At 44.4% G+C, this 27,893-nt stretch overlaps 1 protein-coding gene across 3 annotated transcripts in view; it reads left to right on the forward strand.

The window, feature by feature from the left end:
• BCL9 (BCL9 transcription coactivator) overlaps positions 1-24,340 on the forward strand; it is a 31,383-nt gene extending 7,043 nt beyond the window's left edge. Inside the window, exons 1-9 of one of the 3 annotated variants that reach the window (XM_062597457.1) lie at positions 8,380-8,392; positions 8,876-8,958; positions 11,976-12,282; positions 13,856-14,172; positions 15,059-15,248; positions 15,715-15,814; positions 16,256-18,485; positions 20,556-20,816; positions 22,147-24,340. In XM_062597457.1, coding sequence (XP_062453441.1) covers positions 12,230-12,282; positions 13,856-14,172; positions 15,059-15,248; positions 15,715-15,814; positions 16,256-18,485; positions 20,556-20,816; positions 22,147-23,264 — 4,269 coding nt within the window. In that variant the 5' untranslated portion in view covers positions 8,380-8,392; positions 8,876-8,958; positions 11,976-12,229 and the 3' untranslated portion in view covers positions 23,265-24,340. Of the gene's footprint in view, positions 1-8,379; positions 8,393-8,478; positions 8,959-11,975; positions 12,283-13,855; positions 14,173-15,058; positions 15,249-15,714; positions 15,815-16,255; positions 18,486-20,555; positions 20,817-22,146 lie in introns of those variants that run through there. The other 2 variants (XM_062597448.1, XM_062597466.1) reach the window with 2 other exon arrangements.
• Positions 24,341-27,893: the final 3,553 nt, after the last annotated feature.

Raw genomic sequence — 27,893 nt, forward strand, 5'->3', positions numbered from 1 at the left:
GCTTGTGGAATGGAGAATGGAGATGGGAAGTGGAACAGTGAGGTGTTGTTTTTATTTGTCTATTTGTTTGTAAATCTCAGGCAGAATCAATGAAATGCTTTTGAAGGAAGGCAAATGGAAAGTACACTTTACCAGTGACAGTTCTTTCAACACAATGAAAGGTTGTGGAGCAATGTCCTCCGAGAATTCACTGAGGATTGGGTGTTGTAGCCTGAAAACAATACTGATTTGAAATGCTCCTTAGTGACAGTCTGTGGGAAAAGTGTGTGTGACGTATGCAATAATTTAACTGCACGTAGAGTGGAGGGAGAGTTTGCCTTATTCTGTATTTGCTTCAGAGCATGTGCGATTCAGGCATAGGCAGCCAAACAGCTACCTGCTATATGCTCTTAGCGTTTGTAATTACTCAGAACCGGTGGTCTTGTTTTCATGAGTGCTCAGCATCGTAGAAGAGGGCTCTCACTGTGTTCTGGCTACTTAACTTTCTGGTGGGGCTATTTGCATAGCAGCAGAGCAAGGGAGCTTTGAATTATTGACCTACCTTTTCACCTGGATGGTCTTCAGGTGCCTGTTGTTCTTTGTGCCTGCTGAACAAAGGGTGCTGGTATCTGTTGTACCATATTGGTAGCCATGCTGAGGCCCACGGGCTCTTTCAAAGCAGGTTAGGTTGGATGTGGTGGTAGTGCTGAGGAAAGAACCGGACTCTTAATATGCCTGTGTTTTATTGACTAGCCTCCGTTACTTAGATTTAAAGCAATCTGTGGAGCCTGTGTGCCTTCTTGTGTATGTTGCATGAAACTGTCTTTGCCACCTTTTCAGCGTATGTGGAGTTACACAAAACCTGAGAAGAACCCTGTTTTACTGTTTCACTGTAAAAAGCACTGTGTAAGGGTCAAGCATTAGGCTTTTGTTCAGATTGTGCGGAGCTGTGCTTTGCATTTTGCTAAACTGACTTAAGTGTCTTGGTATCACTCTTCCTCTGCCTGGGAAATGGTGATGTTTTATCTATGTACCAAACTGGTTTTTGTTTGAGCATTGATTAGAAATATATTTGTGGTGTAATATAAAACAAGGCTGTAATCTGTCAAAGTGAAGCAGCCGCAGCTTCTACAGTTAGAGCTTTTACTATGAAGAGTTCAGGCAATCTTATATATTCAGGAACTCTTTGCAGGATTTTCACCAGTAGAGCTGAAATTTTCTGTGACATTTTATATGTATGGATGAGAAGGGGGTAAAGAAGTTAAGGCCAAAATGGCTTGACAGGTTGTTAGCAAGAAAATACTTTTTCTTGTCTCTTAAAGAAAAGAAAAAAAAAGAGGACAGAATAAAAAAAAAAAAATAACCTTCTTGTGGCTGGGGATAGAGAGTTGAAACTGTCAGGTAAATAGCCACCAACCAGGAGAAATGCTTCTGAACACTCTTGTGAAAGCTAGTTTTGACTTGACAGTTATGAGTCTTTGAAAATAGTGCTATGCTTATATAGTACAGTAAATACTTGAAGTACTTTAGGCTTTGCTGTACATGTGGGGCTAACTAGAAAAATATTAAACGTACATCTTGTGTTGAGTGAGGGAGGACTTTGCAGCAATTGGAATTGCATGTACTTCATACTTTCATAAGATCTTGCCAAAGGGGTGGATTCGATAACAGACCTGATTATAGAATTGCTTAATTTCCTGTCAAAATAAAATTTTTACATGGAGTGCTTTGAGATCTTTAGATGACCTTATGTTATTTATCAAGTGTCAGTCTTTCATCCCAGCAGCTTTGATATAATCATGTAGCATCTCAGAGTACTGTGTACATGCACTGTTTGCTTGCTGGAGTTCTTTGAAGTTCCTTACTCCGTAGTAGAGTCATTGCTCTGTTGCAAATCCTATATTTAACACATGGGAAACCAGTATACAGAAGCACTTTACTTTATCACTTAAGGTTGTGATACATACAACATGCCTAACATGGGCCTAAAAGCAAAGGAATGAGAAGTTCAACTCACCAGGAACACGCGCCCCTTGACACACACCTTACCCACTAGTAGAACTATTGTAAGCTACATAAAACATAATAATTCTTCAACTCCGTCCCCGCGGGAATGCCTGCTTTGCCTTGCTGACCTCCCCAAGAGTGAGTGCGTTACAAAGCTGCAGGGATGTTTGGTAGTGAGAGTACTGAATGAAAACTGGTGTAGCAGGCAGTGCTGGAAGGTAGTAATGTTTAGGGGAGCCCTGAAAAACTGCTCATGTGGGATAAGAGAGAGACCAGGTATCCGTTAAGTAAAGGTTAACATGAAGGGAAGGTGTGTGGGTCGCCCCCAGCGATTCTGAAAGGCATCGTGTGTGATATCCCCTTACAGCATCCTGGGGAATTACTACTTGCTGTAGCACTAGGTTTTCCTTGGAGAAGGTCTGTCCTGCGCTGACCCATCCCAACTCCATTTAGTTTATGAAAACTGACAGGATTGCAGCCTGAGGTGTTATGCCTGAGGACTGTTTGATATCTGTCATTCTGGAAACCTAGAGAAGGAATACTGAAATAAATAGAAAAAGTACTAGCGTCTCTCTGTGCTGAACTGATAGGTGACTTATTTCTCCAAAACCTTCTGCTTAAACATTGTGAAGTTACTGTATATTGAAGAATAAACTGGTGTCCTGGTGTCTCTTCAGTCCTGTCTTCCTATCCATTGTTTTTCCATCTTTTTTTTTTTGTTCCTTCCATGGGTTAGAAGAATGGGCTGCTGACCTGCTTTATGCAGACTTCTTTTACCTGTTGTTGTTCATGCTGTTGCTGCTATTTAAACTTTTGAGAAAATAAACCCAGAGAAGTTAGGGAAAAGAGATCACCTCTAGCTACAAACGTATTAACTGCTTCCTGAGAAGTGGATGAAATTTTGATAGAAGGCAACGCTATGAAAGCAGCCCATGGAAACTCCAATATTACCCTCTGGACTTCTACATGTAATGTTGACTGATGCTAGGTCTGATAACTGCTAACATGGTGTAGTAAGCCATAGAAGCCTTTCTTATATTAGGGAAATATTGTTAAAACATTTTTTGAAAAATCCCTTATTGCTGAAAGCACTCGATCTTTATCAGCGTTAACAACAGCAGGGACTCTAGGACAAGACAGCGGCTGTAAGGTAAGTGACGCTACGTGTCCAGTACTCCAAACTCCAGTTGTAGTGTACATAGACTGCTCCCAACATTGCTAACATAGGTGGAGCCAAGCTGATATTGGCAACTGCACTGGAACATGCTGAGGCTGAACTGATGTTAGCATGACATCACATGCGCTAAGGGTTACGCGACGGCCTAACGCCCCAAGAGCAGCCTGGCTGACCTATAGCTGCAAATGCTGCCAATGTTAGTGAAGCTGAAATGGTGTTAGCAGCAACAGAAAACATTCAAAGTATTCTGGTACAGACAAGATAGTTGTGTCTGAGGCTTTGCTTTTTTTTTCCCAAATGGATTTCTGGAACTATGTCAGAGTTTGCCAAGAGACTGTGTTCTAGTCTTAGGCAGGCTGAGGAGTTCATGGTTTTATATATAGTACCAGTTGGGAAATGGAAGAAAGTTTCACATGTCTGTATACTCCTTGAATTTGCTCACCAATCTCTGAGTCAGTTTCTTCCATTGCTATATAGAAGGAGTTGTGGAAAGCTGTGCAGAATCAGAAGCTGATGTTTCTGACAGAGAAACTGTCTAGGAGAGTTATTCTTCCTCACTGTATTATTAACATACTGAAGTATTGTTAGATGCACCTCTACTAAAGAAAAAACCCAGACACTTAGTCTTTCTTCACAAAAAGAGTGCTGCAGATAAATCTTAAAATGGTGGTTATCAGTTTAATGGACGATGTGCTCTTGAAGATGTACAATGTCTATTGCAAAAGGATATTTTAGAATGGTTTTGTACATACCTAGAATGAACAACTACTTAAACAGTCTTTATATCATGGCTACTGTTTGTTACCTTTGTACTTGTTGGAAGATAGAAGGAAGAGAATAGTCTGTGCGGATACCACTGTATGAGAGGAGGGAATGGTAACACTGGACATGTCACAGAACAGTCCTTTCTCTGAGCCTTTGGATTTGCGTTGTGCTCCATCAATGGCTGTTTTAAATGCACTTTTTAAGGATGGAGAGCACAAGGTCGGACTTCCTGTGACCATCTGTGCTTTGAGTGGACTTCAGGAAAATGTCTACATGTACGTGGTGGTAGGAGCTGGAGGGAGAAGTGTGGGAGAGACTGTCTATACTCTGTCTTACCCAAGGTATATGGATGGGCAGACACAGCCAGGCTCATTTGAGTTTCATTTGTATGATCTCAAACGCCACATTTACGCAGGGATAATTGAGCATGTTCTTACAGTGTCTGTGCAGTTTATGCTGTGGTTCTAAATTTTTACATTAACATGAGCCAGTCAAAGAGCTTCTCTTCCTTGTAATGGCATAGGGCCTTGCCTGTTCTTTCTTCATAAATAGGTCATCAGGATGTTAATTTTCTTTTAAGTATGCCTCTCTTTGCTCATCCCGTTTCTCTGTGCCTTGGATGTCTTTCAAGGCATGGAGGTGGTTCTGGGAAATGACCTGCCCATGTTTAAAGGTTAGTGGAGAGGCAGATACAGACGTATGTGAGGAGAGCTATTCCTATCAGCCTCTTATGGCACTGTGGAGGTTGTAATGAGCCTGGTAAAGATTGTGTCATTCCCGTGTTCATGTAGGAAAATGAATTTAGGTGACATAAGTTCTGAATTCCTCTCCTGATTGAGTCACTTCTGGTACAAGAATATAAGCAAAGAGATAATGTTGTGCAGACTTGGGATGAGCAGTCACTTCTCTGATTTCTGTGTAAGGAGGATTCCTAGCTTAGGCAAACTGAGAGCCTTGTGTATGACATCTTTTTTTTTTTTTTTTTTTTTTTTTGCTGTACCTGGTCGTTGTCTTTCTGGCAGAAGTCACAGATGAGCATGTCAGCTAAAAGGCTCCTGCACAATCGATGAGGGTTTGATCGAAGGATGAGTTTTGCAAACGCTGCTACAGGGAGAGCCAGGACAGTAGGTAGTCAGGCTATCTACTGGACAAGAAGGGTTATATTGTGTTTAGATGGCATGTATATTGATGCTGTATTTTTAGCCCCAGTTATTCCTAAGGTGCCCACTGTATTTTCTGGCCTTGCTTAAGAGATGCAAGGAAAACAGGGCAGGGGAAGCATGGAGGTGTATTTGAACAACTGGCTTAAGCCTGTTTGAGTCTGTGCCATCAGTCACTACTGCCTGCCTTGTGCCAGTACCAAAGAGTGTGTGGCTGTCTGGCAGAAACAGGAAGCCCATCTACTGAAAATCAATCATATCTGTTCTAGAGCTGTTTTTCGGCTGGATCATCACAAGTGCTTATGATGTCTGGAAGGGCTAGACTTGGATAGGCTTAAGCTGATTGAAGTTGCTTTCCTGGGTCCAGCATGCACTTGGCCAGTGGAAGGCAAGATGGCATTTTCTGCAAACCCACTTGGGTGCTGGTGGGCCCAACACTAGGTGTATTACTACAACGTGCTTTATGCTGCATCCATGGGAAAGGATGAGGAGGACAGTTTTTGCCCAGACTTAGAGGCAGGTTCAAAGGCATAGTTAGTAATGGCCATATCTAGAGAGTGGGGCTGGTTCAAAGGATTAAAAAGTGTCCTGTGTCCGCATACCTTTAAGTACCCTGGGAAGATTTGTGTGATGTTAGATTATTCATGTCAATTTATCTATTTGCTTTTACTTTTATATGATCTTAAGGGAATCTGACAGTTCAATAAAGGCATTGAATAACATTTCCTGCCTCCTCCTTGTTTCACGGTTGCGCTCTTATCAATGAGGTGTGCAACCAAATATTTTATTAAATAACAGCTTATAAAAAGGTAACATGGGCAGTTCAGCTGCAAGGATATGAAATAAGCAAATACTGACAAAACTGAAAAGTGCGGCACATAATGAAAGCTAGAGGTGTTTTTCGGTATGTTGTGGGTGTAGTGGAATCACTCACCTTTTGCCAGTGCAGTTGTTCTCCCTCTTATGTGGCCGAACGAGGGTCGGAGGAATAGGATGAACCCATCCCAGGAAAACTGCGCAGAAGGAGCGCGTCGGTTGATTCACTGCCTTACCCCACCTCTCAGGTCACACTGATGGACGCGCGTGCGGTCCGTTGCTTCCTGGTGGCTGTCAGGACGAGCAGCTGCTAAAACAGCTTCTGCTGCCGGTGCTGCTGTTCTTGATCCCTCCTGAAGCCGCAGCTCTTTGCAGAGCAGTCTGCTGCTCTGCTCTCTCCTTTCTCTCCTGCTCCACTACCGCAGCTAGAATTCCGGGTGCTGGCTCAGCGTGTGTCAAAGTCGTAGTTTGTTTTCTGTAGCAGGTTTCTAGCCTTTTTTCTTTTTCCATGCTGATTTTGGGCTCTTGCCACCCTCAGTCCGGCACAGATTGACAGTCTCAGAAAGGCCGTGGAAAAAAGAAGTGTGCTCTTTCTTGTATGCAGAGAAAGCGGTTTCTTGCCTTTAATGCTTTGTGTCACAGTCAGGCCACAAGTTTGATACTTTTATCTACTTGGTATGCCTTTATTTCATCTCTCCACTTTCACCTTCTCAAAGAGGGAGAAAAGACTGAAGTGAATCAGTGATAACTGCAGCTGTTCCTGCTGAAGCAGCCATAATACTGTACACCTCCAAGTATCTGGCCACTTGTCGCTTTCAAGGCACAGAAGCACCACTTCGGCAGTTTAAAGGGAAAAAGGAGGAACAAGCTGGTCTGTATTTTTTTATTTATTTATTTTTTACTTTTGTTTACACTACAGTCGTATGGTGACTAGGTCATAGAAGTGAAGGGATGGTTCATGGATAAGTCACCAAAAGGTAAGCTATGGTGTGGATTTGTCGTGTTAGTTACTCTGTGGTCACTGCTTGTGTACATAGTCTCACCCTTTTGCTTAAATTCTCTGATGAGCAAATGGTGTTGCACTAACAGTGGGCTAGGAGTGTGCAGATGAGCAGCAACGATGCTAAATCAGGACGAGTGTGTAGCCTTGAAGGTGGTGTGTGTCTGATCAGTCATCTCCCCCTCTCAGCTGTGAACTGTGTAGTGTAAAGCCGTCTTTCTCCAGCGCCGTGCCAAGCAGAACTCGAATGTTTGAAGTGACAGAGCTCTGTGGGTTTTCTCTGCTACATTTTCCCCATCCTGATGCATGGCTGATGTTCATGTGTTTTCCCTTTCAAGGGAAAAGATGATCTTGTTGCTGATGTGATAGAGGTGTGTCAGTACTGGCACTGGCGGGGTTTAGCCCATATTGTTTTGCTGGGTGGGGTGGGGGAAAAAGGAAGAGAAGATCTAACTGGGTAATTGGATTCAGGGAAGATTCTGCTGCTGTGGTAGGTTTTACTGGATGAAGCAGCTTGTTGGGATAGGTGTTTGCTTCAGCTTCTGTCTGCAGGTGTGACTTAGCTAGATAAGGATGGTCTATCACGTTGATGATTTCATTGTTTGATTTGGCTGGACTGGGTGGAGAATGTAGCTCCATTGTTTGGGACTAGCTTTGTAGTTTGGTTTTGTTGGGGTAGATTACATGGTAGAGGATTGCTACATTATTAAGGTGAAGCTGCAGTAGATAATAGTTGGAGAATGTCGGAGGGAAAGGAATACGCAAAAGGTTTCACAATGCGTAACTAATTGAGCTTCGCAGCAGCTCTTGTGTTTGGATTGGACAGATTTGGTCAGCAGAATACGCAGAGATCACACAGAAAACCTCTGGTAGTGATTTCAATTTGCAGTCATACTTTAACTGCAGTGCTGCCCGTGCTATGTAAATAGCTGAGAGTGCACTGAGAGATGGCATATAGCCCTGACAGTTTGAATGCTGCCTGGATTCACACTGTTCTTGCAGCCTCCCCAGTGTTCAAAGTGAGTGAGATAGAAGATGCTGGCACGTAGCTGCTCTTTCTTTCTTCACTGACCGTGAATTTACCATTGAGTCGTGCCTCAGAGTCTGAGTTTCTTTGTATTACTGAACTTTCAGGCTCTTACGTATGTTTGTTTTAACGTGTGACTGAATGTTAATTGATGCAGGGTTGTCTCCATTAACTGAAAGTGTGACTGATCAGCTTTTAGGCCGTGAGCTATTTTGGCCTTATAGGAAATAACTGTAGCGTGAGATAAATCTAATGTCATATCTGCCTCTCTAACTTGAGCAAACTTACAGTATGCCTTACTTGGGAAAGTTGTCTATTGGATTCACTTCTTTCTGTAGTGTAGCACAATGACGCAGAGTAGGAGCTGACAGAACTTTTCTGTCAGGCTGTACCTTTTCCTTCTTCTGAAATCTGCCTGTTTTTCCCCTAGATGTGACTGAGCAATTGCCTTGTTTTACCTGGTACTTGGTGTTTTTATTTATAGCCAGTCTGGCTGTCTGGCTGCGGAGGAGGGTGTATATATGCAGTGCAGGGGTGTGGTGGAAGAGTTGGGCTTCTAAGTGAGGGGAAGGTAAACCTTTGAAGAGGATGGGTGCAGAGAAGGGGAGATTACTTGTATGAGCTTTGTGGCAGCTCCTCAGAGCATGGATCAGCTCATGGGAATACAGCTGTCTTGAACATGGGAGTGTTGAAGCAGGTCTAACCTATTTCCCCTCCATACGTTTACGTGCAGTAGACATCTTCAAACTATTCTGAGCTGAATAAAGCGTGGCTTTTTCAGTGTTGACAAATCTTGCCAGTTTGAGCAAAGATTCCCCCTAACCAGTGGTTTAGAGCAACTTTTGATCCCTCTTCTGTAGCTGGATGTGCCAGAGTGAGGTGGCAGCTTGGCTGTCCTGTACATTCTTGCTGGTGAAACTCTTCCTTTCTCTTTTTGTTTTCAGGTGATCTTTGCTTGTGAGAGCAGTGGTTCCCAGCTCATGGCCTCCCTAATGAGTACTGCTGTGTCGTGACACCAAGGATCTTGGTGAGTTGCCTGTTGAAAAGCAAGGGCCAATAATGTCCACACTAATGTGGATCCATCTCTTTGACTCTGGAATTGAGGTTTAAAGTGCCTAATTGTGAACTTCCACCAACGGTGTGAGGCTATATTTCTCCCAGTCTCACCTGTTCTTTTGAGCTTGCAGTGGTATTGATGTGGTTGCATGGTAAACTAGATCAGGGGACTGATCTAGCTGAAAAAAAGATTTCTTCTGTTTCCTTTGGATTAGTTCCCATGCAAATCTTTCCTTGGTCTGGTCAGGAGAAAAGGTAGTGTGGGAATGAGTGAGACAACAGAACAGTCCCTTTTCCCTTCGGCCTGTGTTTGCTTTACTTCAAAGCAATCCCAGAACTGTACCCTGAGATGTCTTGAAAACACCCAAATGCCAAAAGTCTTAAAAAGTGGCTTGACCATTCACTGGTGATGAATTTTAGAGAAATGGTAAGGGCTTTGTTATGGCAGGCAGACTCCAATTGCATAAATACGTTTCTCTAAAGATTTTCCGTTATTGAGCCCTAGGTTTCCTAGACATACATATGTTAGAAATGCACTTAGAAGAATCATGAGGCTTTCCATTTCACATTATAAAAGATATTCCCAGTGTGCAGAAATGAGGAGCAGAGGAAGGTGAGTAGCCATTGTACCACCAATGAGTATATGACATATCCTTTAAAGCTCTCTCTGGTAAGAAGAAATTTGAATTGAGATTGGAAAATACAGTTCTCTTGCAGAGCATATCAATTCTAATACATTGAAGGAAAGTATGCATAGTATAAAATACAGGGTTAAAAACTGGAGGCTTTTTAGGTTACCCTGTGAAGTACTTGAAAGTTTGGTAATGTCAGAAATACTGTGCAGCCAGTGTGATCTTAATTCTATTCCTCTTCATGTTTTCCCATTGCCCTGTGTGAGACTGGGAGTCTGAGAAAATTCTTATCTTATAATAAAAGGTAAGATCATAATGCATAAATATCAAAAGTGGAAAAGCAGAGGATGAAACAACTAGAATACTGAAGTCCACCACACAGGCATTCATATCCTACTTTTAGCATTGAGGTCTACTCATTATAATGCTATTGTCCCCCCCCCTTTTTTTTTACCGGAAATTCACTATATTTTCAGTCACACCTCCACCTTTATTGAGGACTTCCTGGTGTCACTGAGGTCTACTGACTTTTACTGGTGCATAAATCTCTTTTCAAAAGTGGATTTGGGTGCTGTTGATAATGGTATGGTTTTGTTTTCAAAAGAGAAACAGGAGCAGAATTTGTATGGAATGTTGACAGGATTTAGATACTTGTGAAGACGTTCCTCTTTTTTCTAGAATATGCCTGTATAGCACCAAGTCTAACTACAGCATGATGGAAATTATGATAGTAATAGAATAACTCAGAATTGTCCTCAAAATCAATGAGATAACCGGCTTATAGCCCCAGTGAGACGTGGATCCTGTGGAGTGTGTGGCTCAAATTGGAGTTATCTGATTGTGCCTAATAGGAGGCAGAACAAATGACACTTTTACTGCAGAAATACCCCTCACATTAATAGATTAGTGCAGCACAGTGGAGGGGAGAATAGGGAGCCGGATGATTCCTATGGATCATAATGGAGGCAGGCGGTAGAGGGGACAGTTTTTGGAGACGCAGAGCTCCAGAGAAGAATTGCACTGTGGAGCACTGTCACACCAAAGTTCAGCAATACAGGGTCACTAAACAAGGGTAATAGCACAGCCTTGCAACAAGATCATTTTAGGGGAGTGGAGAACCTTAGAGCTGAACACAACTTACTGATAACTTTCCTTGCCTGGAGGTAATCATATAGTGACTAGTGTTTCTTAATTCTCTGGTATCACTGCGTGAGCAAACCATTTTTTGCTTTCTAAATGCAATTCAAACACTATTGTTTTCACTAAATTCAAGATGCTTCCAGTCTGGTGAGATGTATTTTGTTTCATTTGATACACACAGGAAGAAACTACTTCTTTGCTGCTGAGGAGGAATACCAGGAATATTTACATTTGAATAATATTTAACTAGCAATGCTTAATACATTAACAATAAATCTTGGTTAGATTCTAAATTAAGTGGATTTACATCTGAGTAGGTAAGATGAACTGAAGAGATTCTGTTGAAATATAAACAAGACAGAAATTTGTTCCAAAATAATTTAGCCCAGAGGACATAAACAGTAATATTCAATAGTTTCCTCATCCAGAAACAGTTTTACATTCCTTATTTCTAGCATCATGCATATTGCTTCTTGGAAGGAAGCTTAAAAAAACTATTATTCTGTCCTTTTTGAAAAGTCTGTACTTTTGTATTACTTAACAGTTTGTACAGTGCTGCTGAGCTAATTTAGATGGGCAGCTCTCTAATGATGTTTCGGCCTTTCTAATAGAAGTAATGACTAGAAGTAGCCTCTCTGATATTTTCAGAGTAATCACTGCATAGCCAGTTGCTTACAGGTGGTTAGGAAGGCTTTTTTCTTTCTTTCTTTTCTTTTTTTTTAGCTCCCTTTGAGCAACCCTTATCGCACATCATTGAATATATGTCTAGTTATACTGGACCAAGGGGACAGAAGGGATTTGAACAGAGTTTATGTTCCTAAAAAAGATTGAATTATGACCATTCATGGGGGAATTCTGGATAGCAAAGTCACGCTGGGGGTTTATAACGTTGGCTTCCAAGTGGCTTTCTGTGAGGTGTTTTCAAGCTGAGCACAGATATGGAATCAGAGTGTTCAGATATGAGGAGTGTCCCTGCTTTGTTGATTCTGGTATGATTTGGATGAAGGGAGGCTGACCTCACTGATTCTCAACTGAATGCCCAGCCAGGGCTCCCTCCTTTTTGAAATGCACAGCTGTGTTCCTGCCATCTGAAAGCTCTTCTCCTGTGTCCTCGTAGTAATGAGGGAAGAATTGCCATTTACTGCTTCACATCAGACAGATCTGCTCGGAAAGTTCCTCACCGGTCTTCTGTTCTCTTATGGGGTGGTTTTAACAGCGTGCCCTGGAGATGCGAGACTTCCCCTGGGCAGCAGGAGGCAGACGTCTAGAGAATGCTGGAGCTGCAGGAGGGAAGCGCCCAGTGCAAAACCAGAGAGGAGCAAAGAGAAAAAAGGCAAGCAGACAGACAGCGTTGAGAGAAGCAGGTGGCAGAAAGTGCTTCAGAGCTGCCTGTGGCAGCAGGCTCCCCAGAGGAACTTGACGAGAGCCCATCTGTGTGCGTGTGAGACTGTGAGCTCAGGATTTCTGTCAATGCATTCCAGTAACCCCAAAGTGAGGAACTCCCCATCAGGCAGCACACAGAGGTAAGGAAAGAAGCCTGTAGTGACCTGCTCTGGGTTGGTGCGCGGTGCTGTCCCTGTTCTTCTGCGGCGTTAGGCAAGGACTGCTGCATGAAACTTACTGGTCCGCCTTTGCATTTTGGTCAGGCCTGCTGCATACCTGAGTGCTGGCTGCACAGCGCTGAGAAGCCTCTACATTTGCAGTGTTCAGGATGTGCTGAAAGAACTCTGCACTTGTGAGGTGCAGGTTCTCCCTTCCTCCCGCCCTCCTCCCTTCTATCATGGATTTAAATAGGTTGCAAGATAGTGAACATGCTCTTTCTGTCTGTTTTTTTCCCCCCTTCTAATTATCTGTTTCCCGTAGGGGTAGTTGGGCAGCAGAAGGTCTCTCTGTACTTTCAGACAAAATGCTTCCTTTGTATTATTTGCCTGAACAGCGTGGAGGACTGATCAGCTGTTCCTGAGGTCCTCTATATCACTCACCTGCCAGTGCAGCAGGTCAGCATCTCTCCTCTGCTAATTTGGAAGGGGAAGAATATGGAGGCTAAGCAGTTTTCAGGGACTTACAGTGGTACGACTGACAGCATTCTCAGGTTTAAGTATTTACTCCTAGAGTTCATTTAGAACGTAAGAGTAACTGAGAGGGAGTGCCTTTGAGTCAGATGTCTGGCCAAAGATGAAACTGCATGTGTGAGTCCCACAGAGAGGATGGTAGCAAGCACTGTCTGTTGAAGTGATGATGATGATGGGAAAACGAAATACAGAAGATCCCTGTAGCAGTGGAGTGACTGGCGAGTGAGAGGAAGGGATGGCTAATAACCATGTAAAACCTGGAGGAACAAAATAATTTTAGGATGCAATTGGCTGAATGGGAGAGGGAAGGAAAGGATGCTGAATTTCCTTTGTCAAACTAATGAAGCTTCCTCTGCCCCATTTTACAGGAGTGTGCTGGGAGATGGTATCCTTCTCTTTCCTTATTCAGAGGCAGGTTGTAGCTGGTTTAATTGTTTTCATGGTCAGAGGTTTGTGTTTCCCTGGCAGCTCGCCCCAATGTGTGATGAATGCTGCAGTAATGCTGGGTTTTCCCTTGTGCTCCCTGTAGAACTGGCTAGGGAGGAGGGGGGGAAGAGGTGTGTGTGTGGGGTCTGCTCTGAGCAGTGCTGCGCTGTGTTATTTGGGTCTGGGAGAGTGGTGAGGTGAACTTTATTGTGCCTTGTTTGTTTACTCTGAGCTGGTCTTGGTGTGAGGCGCTTCTCTGTGCACATAGAAACAGTTGTCTTTATTGACAGAAGCCTCAGAGGTAGGTCCTCATGTGACAGCAGTTCCTGGGCTCTGGCAGGTCGGTAGCTTGCCCTAGTGCCTTCTTGAGCAATGAGATCCCATCTTGGATAATAACCCTTTCAGGGCATGTTCAAAAAAGCACCTGAATAACTCTAAGCTTGCAGGTATTTTTTTATTTGTCAGCAATTGCCTTAGCTTGCAAAAGTGGCACTGATTTGTTTCTGCTTTTCTCTAATCTGTTCCCACAGCATTGAATGGTTCCACAGTCTGATCTATCACTTTTTTTTTCTTTTCTCTTTTTTTCCCTTGCCTCTAGTAGCCCCAAATCAAAGCAGGAGGTGATGGTCCGTCCCCCCACAGTGATGTCCCCGTCTGGCAACCCCCAGCTGGATTCCAAATTTTCTAACCAGGGCAAACAGGGGGGCTCTACCAGCCAATCCCAGCCCTCTCCCTGTGACCCCAAAAGTGGAGGTCATCCTCCCAAAGTACTCCCTGGCCCAGGTGGGAGTATGGGGCTGAAGAATGGGGCTGGAAATGGTGCCAAGGGGAAGGGGAAGAGAGAGAGGAGCATTTCGGCAGATTCCTTCGAACAGAGGGATGCTGGGACTCCTAATGATGACCCTGAAATCAAAGGTACGTGTACATGCACAAGTGCAGAAAATTAGCATGAGTATTTTGTGAAATTAAGGATTGCTGTGCAAGTGCTAGCAAAAACACTTATTTGTCTGTGGTTCTATAAGTGCCAGCCAATGGAGTCTAAAGGTCTTGGGAGCAAGTGAAGAGGGGAGGTTTTCATAGCTGGCATTAGTAAATGTGTCCATCCTGTTCATGTTCAGTTGAAGTGCAGCCCTGACTATGGTCCTTGTAACTCTGAAACACCCTCAGAGGATTTTAAAGTATAAATGCAACCTGTTGGTTTCCTTGTGGCCTTTAGCCTTCCAGGAACTGCTTTGGTTGAACTGAGGTTTTGAACAACGTGCAAGCATGTTTTGACAGAACAGATGCATACAGCTCTCTGACTGATAATACAAGCCAGAGAGCAGAGATTTCTCATTCCAGCATTGTCCCAGTGAGGCAGTGCAAAAACAGACTAGATGTGCAGTCCTCCATCTTTCATTTGCAGCACTTTGTTGTCCATGTGTTAGGTCTTCTGGCTAAGGTTGTTGAAGGGAAAAAAAGTAAGGTTTTGCAGTGTTTTCCTTGGACAGAAACATTTTTCTATTTCTTCATTTTAGTATGTACCTTTTGTGCTATTCCACATGGCCATTAGGGAATGCAAAGAGATCAGCTCTGGGAACTGCCTTTTGGGCTGGAATGGGACTAGATAAGCTTTCTCCCAGCAGTGGCTTTAGGGTAACATGGCATTAGAGAGAAGATGCATGGTGTAACAGAAGACTTCTTTAGCAGTGATTGGGGAGGAAAAGCTGTGACCATTTTCCAGATGTGAACCAAAGTTGGAGTCTCTAAAGAGCTCCCAAGCTAGTGATTCCCCTCTTTTCCCCTTCCTTCCCGACTCTAGACTGCAATTCTGCTGATCATGTGAAGTCCCAGGATTCTCAGCACACACCACACTCCATGACTCCTTCAAATGCTTCAGCCCCAAGGTCTTCCACACCTTCTCATGGCCTTACTGCTGCTTTGGAGCCAGCAAGTGGGCAGAAAACTCCATCCAAAGTGGTTTACGTCTTTTCTACTGAGATGGCCAACAAGTAAGTAGATGGATGCTTGAATGTCTTCAGGAAGCAGGGCTTGTGTTTGTGCTTCCTTTTTATGAGACTGGCAAGTGCATTTTCTCTGTCAAGTGTGTTTCTGTAGCAAAAAGCCATTACTAAGTATTTTGGGGAGGATGAAAGAGCTGGGATGAGGAATGTCACTGCTTCTTGCCCTCTAAGAAGTGATTATTTCTTCATCTAAGCTGCATTTTTGGCAAATGCTGATAGATACTGTTTCACAATCCATGTAGTGAATAGAGGCAGGGATGGCTTAAATGGAGACGTGAGCCCTAAATGCTGATGAGCTTATAGATGTAAGCATTTGCTACTCATCTTAAGTCAAATGTGCCTGGCTCTGTCTTTCTCTTTCTGCCAGCTGAAGGAGAGAAGGGAGGGTTATTAGCAAAAATTCAAAGTTCTTAGCTACAACTGGGTATGTGCATCTATCTGTCTGTCTTTGCAGGGCTGCAGAAGCTGTGCTGAAGGGACAGGTGGAAACCATTGTGTCCTTTCATATCCAGAACATCTCAAACAGCAAGGCAGAACGAAACACTGTACCCTTGGTAGGGATTACCTGCATGTGGGTGGGAAGGGAAACGGTAAATACGCTTGTGTGTGTTTGTTTTTCAGAGAGAGGGATGATTATATATGCTCTGAAATAAATTCTAGGATGGAAAAGAGAGAGACAATTGTTATCCTAGCCTTCTGTGAATAAAGGGCTTGGATCATCCCAAAAAAGTGCGACTCTTGCAGTATTTGAGTGGTATACTTTTGACCCACTGCTCATGCAGAGTTAGCATAGAAGCAGAGGGTACCTGCTTTTGCATTAGCAAAACAGATGTTTCTTCATGTCCAAGATGCTGCTCTGTAATTGCTGTGTGCAGACTACCCTTCCTTGCAAAGTGTGGACAAGCGGGGTTGAGACGGGATGTTTCATTTGCACCTCTGCTTATGTGACACAGCTGTAAGAAGAGCAAGTGACAGCACGTGGCTTTGTCTTTCAGAACCCCCAGATCACTGCACTACGGACTGAACCCAAGCCCCTGCCACAACCACAGCCTCCTGCTGCCCAGGACCAGAACCCTCCCCAGAATGCCAAAATGCAGCCGACTCCACCTGTGTCAGCACCAGTATCCAAATCCAGTGGCCCCCCATGCCCCATAGATCAGGACAGTCCCAGCGTGGAAAGCAAAGTGATGTCTGTGGGCAGCCCTGCCAACTCTACCCCGTTGCAGACAGAAGGATTTGGGCAGAGTTCGACCCCTAATAATCGAGCAGTTAGCCCAGTCTCCCAAGGTAGCAATAGCTCTACTGCAGACCCCAAAGGTCCTCCCCAGCAGGTGTCTGGTGGGGACCCATCCAGTTTGGGTGAGAATCCAGATGGACTGTCTCAGGAACAGCTGGAACATCGAGAGCGGTCATTGCAGACACTGAGAGATATACAGCGCATGCTCTTCCCTGATGAGAAGGAATTTGCAGGAGGGCAAAGTGGGGGGCCACCTCCAAATTCTGGGGTGCTGGATGGTCCCCAAAAGAAACCTGAAGGGCCAATACAGGCAATGATGGCTCAATCCCAAAGTTTAGGCAAAGGGTCAGGGTCTCGGACAGACGGAGGGGCTCCGTTTGGCCCTCAAGGACACAGGGACATGCCCTTTTCCCCAGATGAAATGGGGCCACCACCCATGAACTCCCAGTCGGGACCCATTGGCCCAGACCATCTAGACCACATGACTCCTGAGCAGGTGGCCTGGCTCAAACTGCAACAGGAGTTCTATGAAGAGAAGAGGAGAAAGCAAGAGCAGGTTGTTGTGCAGCAGTGTTCCCTGCAGGACATGATGGTCCATCAACACGGGCCTCGTGGGGTGGTTCGAGGGCCTCCGCCTCCATACCAGATGACTCCTGGAGAGGGCTGGGGCCCTGGGGGTCCAGAGCCCTTCCCTGAAGGCATGAACATGTCACACTCTCTGCCCCCCAGGGGCATGGCCCCTCACCCCAACATGCCTGGGAGCCAGATGCGCCTGCCTGGTTTTGCAGGAATGATGAACCCTGACATGGAAGGCCCCAGTGTCCCAAATCCCGCCTCCAGACCTGGGCTTTCTGGAGTTAGTTGGCCAGATGATGTGCCAAAAATCCCAGATGGCCGAAACTTCCCACCTGGCCAGGGTGTCTTCAGTGGCCCTGGCCGAGGGGAGAGATTCCCCAATCCACAGGGCCTGCCTGAAGAGATGTATCAACAGCAGTTGGCTGAGAAGCAGATGGGCCTCCCTCCTGGCCTGAACATGGAAGGCATCAGGCCTGGCATGGAGATAAACAGAATGATTCCCTCACAGAGACACATGGAGTCTGGGAACAACCCCATCTTCCCTCGCATGCCAGTGGAAGGGCCTATGAGTCCCTCTAGGGGGGATTTCCCAAAAGGAATACCCCCACAAATGGGCTCTGGTAGAGAGCTGGAGTTTGGCATGGGCCCTGGCAGCATGAAGGGGGACATGGGTATGAATGTCAGCATGGGCTCCAACCCACCCCTGGTACCTCAGAAGTTGAGGGAGGCAGGAGTGGCGCCAGAAGAGATGATGAAACTACGACCTGGTGTCTCGGAGATGCTCTCCTCTCAGCAGAAAATGGTGCCGTTGCCATTTGGAGAGCACCCCCAGCAGGAGTATGGCATGGGTCCCAGGCCTTTCCTTCCCATGTCTCAGGGCCCAGGAGTTGGTCTCCGAAATCTCAGAGAACAGATCGGGCCTGACCAAAGGACTAACAACCGGCTCAGCCACATGCCGCCACTACCTCTCAATCCCACCAGTAACCCGAATAGCCTCAGCACTGCTCCCCCTGCACAGCGCAGCCTAGGCCGCAAACCCCTGGATATCTCCACAGCCAGTCAGGTGCATTCTCCGGGAATCAACCCCCTGAAGTCTCCCACAATGCGCCAGGTCCAGTCGCCCATGATGGGGTCTCCCTCGGGGAACCTCAAGTCCCCTCAGACGCCCTCCCAGCTGGCAGGAATGCTTGCAGGTCCCACTGCTGCAGCTGCCGCTGCCTCCATTAAGTCCCCTCCTGTTTTGGGGTCTGCTGCTGCTTCTCCTGTCCACCTCAAGTCTCCGTCTCTCCCTGCACCTTCTCCTGGCTGGACTTCGTCTCCAAAGCCTCCTTTGCAGAGCCCTGGGATTCCTCCGAACCACAAGGCATCTCTCACCATGTCCTCTCCAGCCATGTTGGGGAATGTGGAGTCAGGTCAGTGCCACCTCATTTTGCTAAATTTGGGTCTTTCGTTCATATCAGGTTACCTTGAAGTATGCAGGAAGGTTAGGAGGTTTCCTGGAGGGAATATGGTGCAGCAAAGCAAGATGTCACTTTCTCTGCCTGTTCTCTGAGGCAGGCTGTGTTGAGGCTCAGAGCTTGGTAGATATGTTGGTGAAGCGTAAGTGGTTTTCTTCCTTTTATACTTGTGTGCTCACACAATACCTCCTTTGCATTCAAGTGAAGCTGGCTTGAAGGATGCAAAAGTGAAAGGGTGTGGTCTAGAGGTGGCCAAAAAGATAGTGTTTTATTGGGAGAAGATAGTCTTTAGAGTGGTTCTTCTTGGCTGTTCTGCCTCTAGCTCCTGATGACTATAGCTTTGTGGAGAGGCTTCTGCTTATGTCACAAAAGTGCTTTGAAATAAAAGGCTTCTACAAATACATACTGATTGTAGGAGCTGTCATTGACAATCACATGTCTAGGCTCAGGTACAATTAATGCTTTCTAGGTTTACCCCCACAGGGGTGAACGTGGGAAGGAGATGTACTAATGTTTGTTCAGACTTTCACCATTTTGGAAATAGCTGAATAGCAAGTGAGCGCTATGATGCCCCAGCAGTGCCGTGGTCTCCCTTCGCTAGCACACAAGGGCTGGGCTGTATTGTGGGACCTTCGTGTGCAGAGGCTGTGCCTGAGAGCGTGGACCGCTTTTGAATCTCTCTGGGCTGCTTGGGCCTTTCAGCAGCATGGGTCTCCCCTCTCTCTCCCAAATGCTTCGGAGGCTTGTAAAGGACAAGGTTTGTTCCTCCAAACAGCTCTGACTGCAGCAGCCCGGAAGAGCTTTCTTGCCTGGGAAAATCTTGTGGGGGACTTGGCTGAAGGCTGGTGAAGAGATTTGCCCACGTTGCCCTCTAGTGCTGCTGGGGATAATAATGCTGCAGAGGCTCCTGCAGAAACGCCTGATCAAACAGGGAGGACTGGGTTGCAGCTGTATTAGCAGCCTCTGTCACACTGGGGGTGGTAGGGAGGTAACCCCTTATATCCTTTAGCAGGATCTGTGCTGTGGTGTGTTTAGGTGTGGAGACTGGATCTTAGGATCTAGTATAGCTACCAAGGCAGTGCTCGCTATGAACTCAAAACTGCTAAAAGTCTGAATTGAATGCTATGGTCCATGCCTGACGCTGTGCTTAAACAATGCCTTCCAAAGCTCTTCCAAAGAAGTAGTGTTTTGGTGTTGAGGGATTTTGTCTCCTCCATTTTTTGGGTGTGAGAGTGGAGTGCGGTGGGTTTTGAGTGATAGTACAACTTTGGTTCAGCATCTTTCATTCAAGTGTGGTTCAAGTAGCATGAAATTCACTGGTAAATAGCAAGAGATTGGAAGTATAATTAAGTTACTTCTAGTTTTGAGAGAGCAAAGAATTATGTTAATCTAATAGGTACAAAGAATGCTCCTTAATGAACAGCAAATATGTGTATGTAAAACCTGAAATGAAATTAAAACAAGGAATTTTACTTGTAGCTGCTGATACAGCTTGTCAGAAATTGGCCCACGTGTCTCAGCATAAGACTCGCTACAATTTTTCATGCACAGCCTGTGTCTTCTGTGCTTGTTTGATGCTTCCTCTGAAGAAAAACGGAAAGGAATTAAAGTTTACATTTGGTGGGTGTGGCAGGAAAAATTGATTGACCTAGATTTGGTTCTTTTATGCCTAGACCTGGTGCATAAGTCTTTCTCCAGTGCATGATAGTTGAATAGTAAGATTGAATAGTACAGTTTTCAGACTGTGGATTTGTACAGGCTCAAGATAGATTCTGTACTTCTACAGGAACTAGAGTAACAAACGTTAACCATCCAGATCAACGAGCTTATTTTTCTGGTTGCTTTTCACAGGCATTGACCCCAATACTTAGATGGTCTCTTTTAATAAAAGGGATTTCTACTTATTGAGACTTCTAGGAGAAAAGGGTATGATAGAGGAAGAAACTTAAAGATGGAAAAAAAAGTAAAATTTCTAATTGTTTTAATTGTTTTGGGATTTTTTTTGTTTGTTTTTTCTTCCTTAAGGTGGTCCACCTCCTTCCACAGTCAGCCAGTCTGCTCCCGTGACTCTCCCTGGAAATCTTCCCTCTAGCAGTCCTTACACAATGCCTCCAGAGCCGACCCTCTCTCAGAATCCTCTCTCTATTATGATGTCCAGGATGTCCAAATTTGCCATGCCCAGCTCTACGCCACTCTATCATGATGCCATCAAAACTGTGGCCAGCTCGGATGATGACTCCCCTCCAGCTCGCTCCCCAAACTTGCCACCTATGAACAGTGTACCAGGTAAGAAACTCAAGGAGTCGTAGGTCCAAGCTACCAGGCAATGCGCTAAGGATGATTCTTATGGAAGCTTCATCAGATGAAGAGAGTAAGAGGGGAAGCCTTGATGAGTATAGCCGCGAGATATTTTTGAGGAGGGCAATTGCAATTCTCTGAAATGAGGAGACCAAATCTTTCCTTTCTTCTGTCTAGTTTCTTCAGGAAAGTGCCTTATCTAGTAAGCCCTTATGCCTGGGAGATCTTGCCACTCAGACTGACTGGAATACTTGTGTGAGAGAAGGCTGCTCATGGGAAGAAGGGTCAAATCTACAACATATTATCTAGAGGAAACCTTTCTTCCTCTGTCTTAAGACAGTGTTTTAGAAGCTTCATAATTTTTTTCTAGATGTTGGATCATGTAGTCTTTCCTTCTCCCTAGTTTTTGTGTATTGCCTGTGTTTTGGAAGACAATATTAGAGTGCTTCCCCAAAACATACATAATCTGCTGCAGGAAATATGTAATGGCAAGTGACCTCAGGCCAGGGCTGAGGGAAACTGTCCTGTTCTCTACTTCAGAGTTGGAGGAAAAGAGAAATAAAACATTCTCTTCTTGGGTTGCCTTATAGGTGAACATGTTTATATGAGAAATCCCTGCTGATTGCTTACTGTTCATGAGCACATGCATATTAAAAAAAAAAAAAAAAAAAAAAAAAAAAAAAAAAAGTGTTAGCCCCTCTGCCCCAGTTCAGTTAATGTAGTTGAAAGAAGCGATAACTGCATCTTTGATTACAGTGGCAACTGGTAAGAATTCTTGATGAGTTTACTTGTAGGTTCACTGTCTGTTCCACATGGTAATGATCAGAGTTACTGAATACACCTGGAGAAGCTTCTTAATTGAATAAGCTTGTGATAATAGCTCGTTAACCTCAATGATCATATCCTCCTAGTGTTATGAGGGTTTCCTGATTCATGCATTTCATAAGTTTTGAAAGGAGATTCAGTCACCTCCCAGTGGACAAGTGTCCATATGTTGATAGTCTGCCACTGCCATGCTTGTCACTGACTGCCTTGCCTAGGCTGCCAGGAAAGTAGTCAAAAGTACAGGTTGGATTGAGATCCTACTTCCAGAGAAAGTTTTGGTCACTTTTTTGATAGGGCAGTGACAAACTTAGGCTGTCTAGGTGGCATCAATTTCCTGGTTAATATAGTATTCTCCAGAGCCACAACTGACACTTTTTACAAATTTTTTTTTGGGGGTGGGGGGTGTGTGTTGAGACTATTGCAGAAAGCTCTCTGGTGTCTTCATTGTTTTTATGTGCTGTTATCTAAATCTGAGTCCTTATTTCTTCCCTAGGAATGGGCATTAATTCTCAGAATCCTCGAATTTCAGGTCCAAACCCAGTGGGTCCAATGCCAACCCTTAGCCCAATGGGAATGACCCAGCCTCTTTCCCATAACAATCAGATGCCCTCTCCAAATGCTATGGGACCCAATATACCTCCTCATGGGGTCCCTGTGGGACCTGGCCTGATGTCACACAACCCGATGATGGGGCACAGTTCCCAAGAGTCTCCAATGGTACCTCAAGGACGCCTGGGCTTCCCACAGGGGTTTCCTCCTGTACAGTCTCCTCCACAGCAGGTGCCATTTCCACACAATGGGCCCAGTGGAGGACAAGGCAACTTCCCAGCAGGAATGGGCTTCCATGGAGAAGGACCTCTGGGACGTCCTACCAACCTGCCCCAAAGTTCGACAGATCCAGCACTTTGCAAAACTGGAGGCCCTGGCGGTCCAGACTCCTTCACTGTTCTTGGAAACAACATGCCTTCGGTTTTTGCTGATCCGGAGCTGCAGGAGGTGATTCGTCCTGGAGCCACAGGAATACCTGAATTTGACCTGTCCAGGATTATCCCATCAGAGAAGCCTAGCCAGACGCTACAGTATTTCCCTCGTGGGGAGGTGCCAGGCCGCAAGCAGCCGCAGGGTCCTGGGCCTGGGTTCTCCCACATGCAGGGGATGATAGGAGAGCAGACCCCGAGGATGGGACTAACGTTGCCTGGCATGGGAGGCCCCGGGCCAGTGGGAACTCCAGATATCCCTCTTGGTACAGCTCCGTCCATGCCGGGCCATAACCCGATGAGACCGCCTGCCTTTCTGCAGCAAGGCATGATGGGGCCCCACCATCGCATGATGTCACCAGCACAAACGGCGATGCCTGGCCAGCCCGCGCTAATGAGTAACCCCGTGGCTGCTGTGAGCATGATCCCAGGCAAGGACCGAGCCCCTGCAGGGCTGTACAGCCACCCGGGCCCTGTAGGCTCACCTGGTATGATGATGTCAATGCAGGGCATGATGGGACCCCAACAAAACATCATGATTCCCCCCCAGATGAGACCCCGAGGTATGGCTGCTGATGTTGGCATGGGAGGATTTAGCCAAGGCCCTGGAAACCCAGGGAACATGATGTTTTAAGCTGCTACCATAAGACTGGATATTCTGATCCTTGTCAAGATGAGATTCCAAGTCCTGAGGGCTTTTTTGGGAGCTTCAGGAATACAGTTTGGCCATGCAATAGGTGAAAAGAGACCAGAGGACACTTTGGGAAATCTCGAATGTATGGAATTACCTGAAAAAAAATATTCATTTTAACAGGTTGGTTTTTTTTTTTTTTTTTTTTTTTTTTTTTTTTTTTTTTTTTTTTTTTTTAAGATTTATTTTTTAAAAATTATTTTTGTGGACTTGGGTATCCCGTGACGGCACCTGCTTTGAGAATCTGTAGCTGTATTTTGAGAATTGCCATTTGTCACAAGTTGCACCATTCTCTGTATGTTTACGTCCTTCGGACTGGCTTCTCCCAGGACTTTCGGTTATTTTTGGGGTTTTTTGTGTACTGTACTATACTGTAAAAGGGATTTTAGCAGAGACTTTAGTCTTTGGGGTGAGAGGAGAATGGGATTCTAGGCTGTTTACTTTAGGTGGAGAATCCATCTTCAGAACTTTGGACTATTTTCCTTCAACTCCAATGTATAGAAAAACCAAACTACGACCTCAGAGCAGAGTATTAATGAAAAGCACAAAAAGGAACTTAAGTTCAGTGAGGGGAATCTTTTAAAAGAAATAAATAATAAGTTAAGGACATATTTTTCAAATTATGGCGTGCTGTCCAGCACCTTCTGTCTCTCCCTCCCACTCTTTATTAAATAGGCTTCTCTCTCTCCGTCCCCCTTCTGTCTCCTCCTATGGCAGCTGCAATACATTGTGTTATTTTGGGGAATAAATCTAGGAGAGCCTCTCCTCATGTGGGGTCTCTTCCCACTTTCAGGAAGGGGCTGGACTTGGACACTGTTACATTCTACAGTAGTCTCTCTCACTGTTTCCTATTCTCCTTTTCTTAGAAACCCCAAGTGATTTTATTAATGTGGGAGTGGAACAGACACTAAAAGTTATCCAGGATTTTTTTTTGTGGTTATTTTTTTTTCCTCCCCAGCGTAAAACGTTCTGTGTAACCTCCATTAAATTTGGTACAAAACCACTCGCCAGGGCTGTGGTGTCAGAAAAATAAAATATATTGTTTCTTACAAAAATGAACTGTCTTTTTTATCCAATTCAGCTATGTCTTACGTACATCAGAGGGCTGGCCAGATGACTGTTTGCTCTTGCACATGGTCACAGCCAGTCTAGAGACAGATGGGGCAAGCCTTGGCTGTTCATATGGATCTGGTCTGTAGGCAGCTGTATGCTCCTTGCAAGGCACTTCTGTTTGCTTTCTCCAGAACTGAGAAAAGCTTGCTTTTCCTTGGAGTAAGATCTTATTTCAGTACACCTCAAGCATGGTGGTTACAGTCCGCTCCCTCAATTTATAGAGGTTCAGAAAACAGATAAAACTTGTTGTCTCTGTTGCTTCCTCATGGTGAGTTTTTGCAGCACTACCTGATACGTGGTTTTGAGCTTTCCTTAAGCAGTGATGTCTGCCTGCTGAGCCCTGGAGACTGATGCTGCACAGGACGCTTGGGTTGTGTGTCCCCCTGGGGGCTGTTGGACTGATAGAGTCTCTGACTTCAGTTGCTCAGAGCCTGCTCAGTGGGAACTGGATGAACTTAAATAACAAAGGTGAGAGATAAATCACTGGTGAGCAGATTTTTATCAAGACAACCCTGCTGGGTAAATTGTTGCTTTGCTGTGGTTCTCATTGATTGCTTCCTAATCCCCTGTCCATCTTTTCAAACTTCTCTTTGAGAGAATTTCAACAAGCAAGTTTTATGGTTTTATCTATGAGGAGTGAAAGACGAGACACTGAAACGCTGACCACGAGTTGAGCACCACTCCTGGAGAAGACCAGGATGTGTCTGTGGAGGAAGATCCTTAGGGAAGGGAGCGGGTTCTGAAGCTGTCTGCCGAGGCAGTTCTGCCTTCCCCTTACCTTTATTTGAACCTATTTCAATGAGTAGTTAAATCAAAGGGCTGGCTGTTACTGGGAAACTTCATGTGGAGAATGAGTATCTTCAAAATCGTTGTGCATCAGAGGTTTTCAGAATTAACTGATGTTTAACATGCGGAAAAAAAAATTGTTGTCCATGACTGGTTTACCAAAGTTTAATATTACAAAAAGAGCAAACCCACGCACTTTTGTGGGCCTGCAATCCTCAACACATTTTGGTGGCTGTTTCCAAATTCACCTTTGTGCTGTCATGCAAATTCAAAATGATTTTGGGTGAGAATTACTCTTTTGACAAAGTGTAGGATGTGTGTTTTGGTGCTTCCGTCTAACAAGACAAGTAGTGTGCCTGAAGCACGGGCTTGTCAAGATTTTAGAAAGAGCTGACAATGACACAGTAAGCGTTACTGCAGAGTTACCTTTTCTTTAAATGATCGCATAGCTTCCTTTTTAGGATCTTGCACAGGAGCTGTCACAGTGCAATCTTTTTAAGTGTTGCCATTTCTGCCATACGACTCCAGAATATTTTTGTAATATTGAATAAAGAAACTTCTTGATTGACATAGAAATAACCTGGAATTTTTTTAATGATCTTCCTCAGTGACTCATATACCTGCTGAGGTATTTTGAATAGCAAAGGATTTCAGAGTCTGACTTTATCTGGAAAAATTAGCATAGGTGGTTCATGGTTTCGAAGCTACTCAACAGTGAGAGGATGGATTTTTTTAAGATGCCAGATTCCTTCTATGTCCATCTAACATAAAATTCTGGCATTTGGTATCTTAAAAAGACTTTTTCCTATAGAAAATGTAGACGATGTAGGTTCTCCTGAGTCCACACAGGTTCGCTTAACGTCGGTGGCATTACCTGATTTCCCCCTGGATAACTGCAAGAGATTTTAATGCTTTAGCTGGCTCTAGTCTGAAAATCGACTTGGTGGGTATAGACAGAACTGCTTTGTTTTGCGCTGATTCTACTTTTGCCTTTCCACTTTACAAATGGAAAAGCTTTCTAGCTGCCAGCCTTGCAAATTTACCTTGAGATCTGTAAGTCAGGCTCTGTTCTCTCCCACTTATTTATAATCAATAGTAACTGTGACTCAGCTCTGGTAGTCATGGTGCAGTTGAAGATGGAAACTGGGGTTGCCATTTTTAGTTTTCTTCCTTTCTTTCTTTCTTGCCTTTTTTATTTTTTTTTTAACTTTCGAATTCTCCTCCTCCACCTTTGTTTGAAAGAATGAAATAGACTTTATTCATACATGCTTGGCTGCTCTTCCTCTCTAGTAACATGGGAGGAAACAGTCTGCTGTTCAAATTATCTCATCCCAGATGGCTGCGCAGCCGGAGTGCAGAGAGACTTAAAAGGTAAACCCAGCAGATGGTGAACTTCTGAAACGCAAAAATAACGTGCCGCTTAAATCAAAAGTTAAAGTATTTGAAATCTGTTTGCTTTAAAGTAGTGGACTGTTGCAAACTGGTCATCCGTAAAGTATAGTTTTAAGCACAATCCAAAAAAAACTGATTTGAGAATTATGGGCTAGCTTATCTCCTGAAGAATATGGCAAGTGACTAACTAGTCTTAGTTTAGTACTAAACTCCTGGTGGTACCAGTGGGTAATGCTTTGGAGAAGAGACCAGCACGTGGAGATCTGAACTGCATCAGTCTTATTCGAGACTTGAATGCTGGGGGTGCTTGTGGTACGATACACATGTCCCAACTTGGAGTAGGTGTGGGTAACTGAATCCTTTCTGGTGATAAATGGGAATCATAAACATGCTCCTTAAAACAATTCGAATTTAGCATTTGTTGTGATGAAATGTTCAGGCTGTTACAAGTATGCTATATACAGGACCTAATTTTGTGGTGCTTGGTATGTTGATTGTCTATTGTGCTGTATTTCATTCTGATGGCAGAAAAGCTACATTTGATTAGTGGGTTTTTTTTTTCTGCACTAGTGATGATGAATACCTTCTTTATGCAGTCTTGGCAGGCTGTTTGCTGAAACCTGTTCCCTATTTTGATCTTTCTTGAGGAGAGGTGGCTCCATATTCCATATAGGTCCACATTTAGTGGAGCACACTTCACTGTATCAAATTGGTAGTAATTCTCAAGCTAAGAAAGATATTTTGTCTTATTTCTGTGCCTAGAGTGTCATTTTTCCTAGTGTAGTGACCTCTTAGTGAGAGATCTTTCAATCTATAGCCTGTTCACAGACACCAGTTATTTCTGTTAATGCTGGTTGTATGATAGATATGTAACACTGTTATTGCTGCTTCTATTTAAAATTAAAGCACATCATCTGGAGTGTTTTTCAGGCCTTAAAAAAAAACCAAATCCAACTGCTCAGTTATGTTGGAACTGTGGACAAGTATACTGAGCTCAATATCCTCTTGATCCCCTGTGACTTGCAGCTGGCAAACCTTCGGTGCCATGCTCAAAGTGCTTCAGGGTGAGATCTAGTTCCTCACTGTGACAGCTTACTACACGCTCAGGTTTTAACCTTACAATTGTTTTTGTCTGAGTCAGAGCACAAGTAGGGGAACAAAAGAGATACTGTTTTAACTGAGATACTGGAAACTCTAAAAGAGGATATTTTACATCAGGAGAAAACAAAACTTTAAATTGAGTTGACATCTTTGCTCCTGATCACCCACTGTACTACTGTT

This window comes from Rhea pennata, chromosome 1, assembly GCF_028389875.1.
Source record: "Rhea pennata isolate bPtePen1 chromosome 1, bPtePen1.pri, whole genome shotgun sequence".
NCBI classification, from domain to species: Eukaryota; Metazoa; Chordata; class Aves; order Rheiformes; family Rheidae; genus Rhea; species Rhea pennata.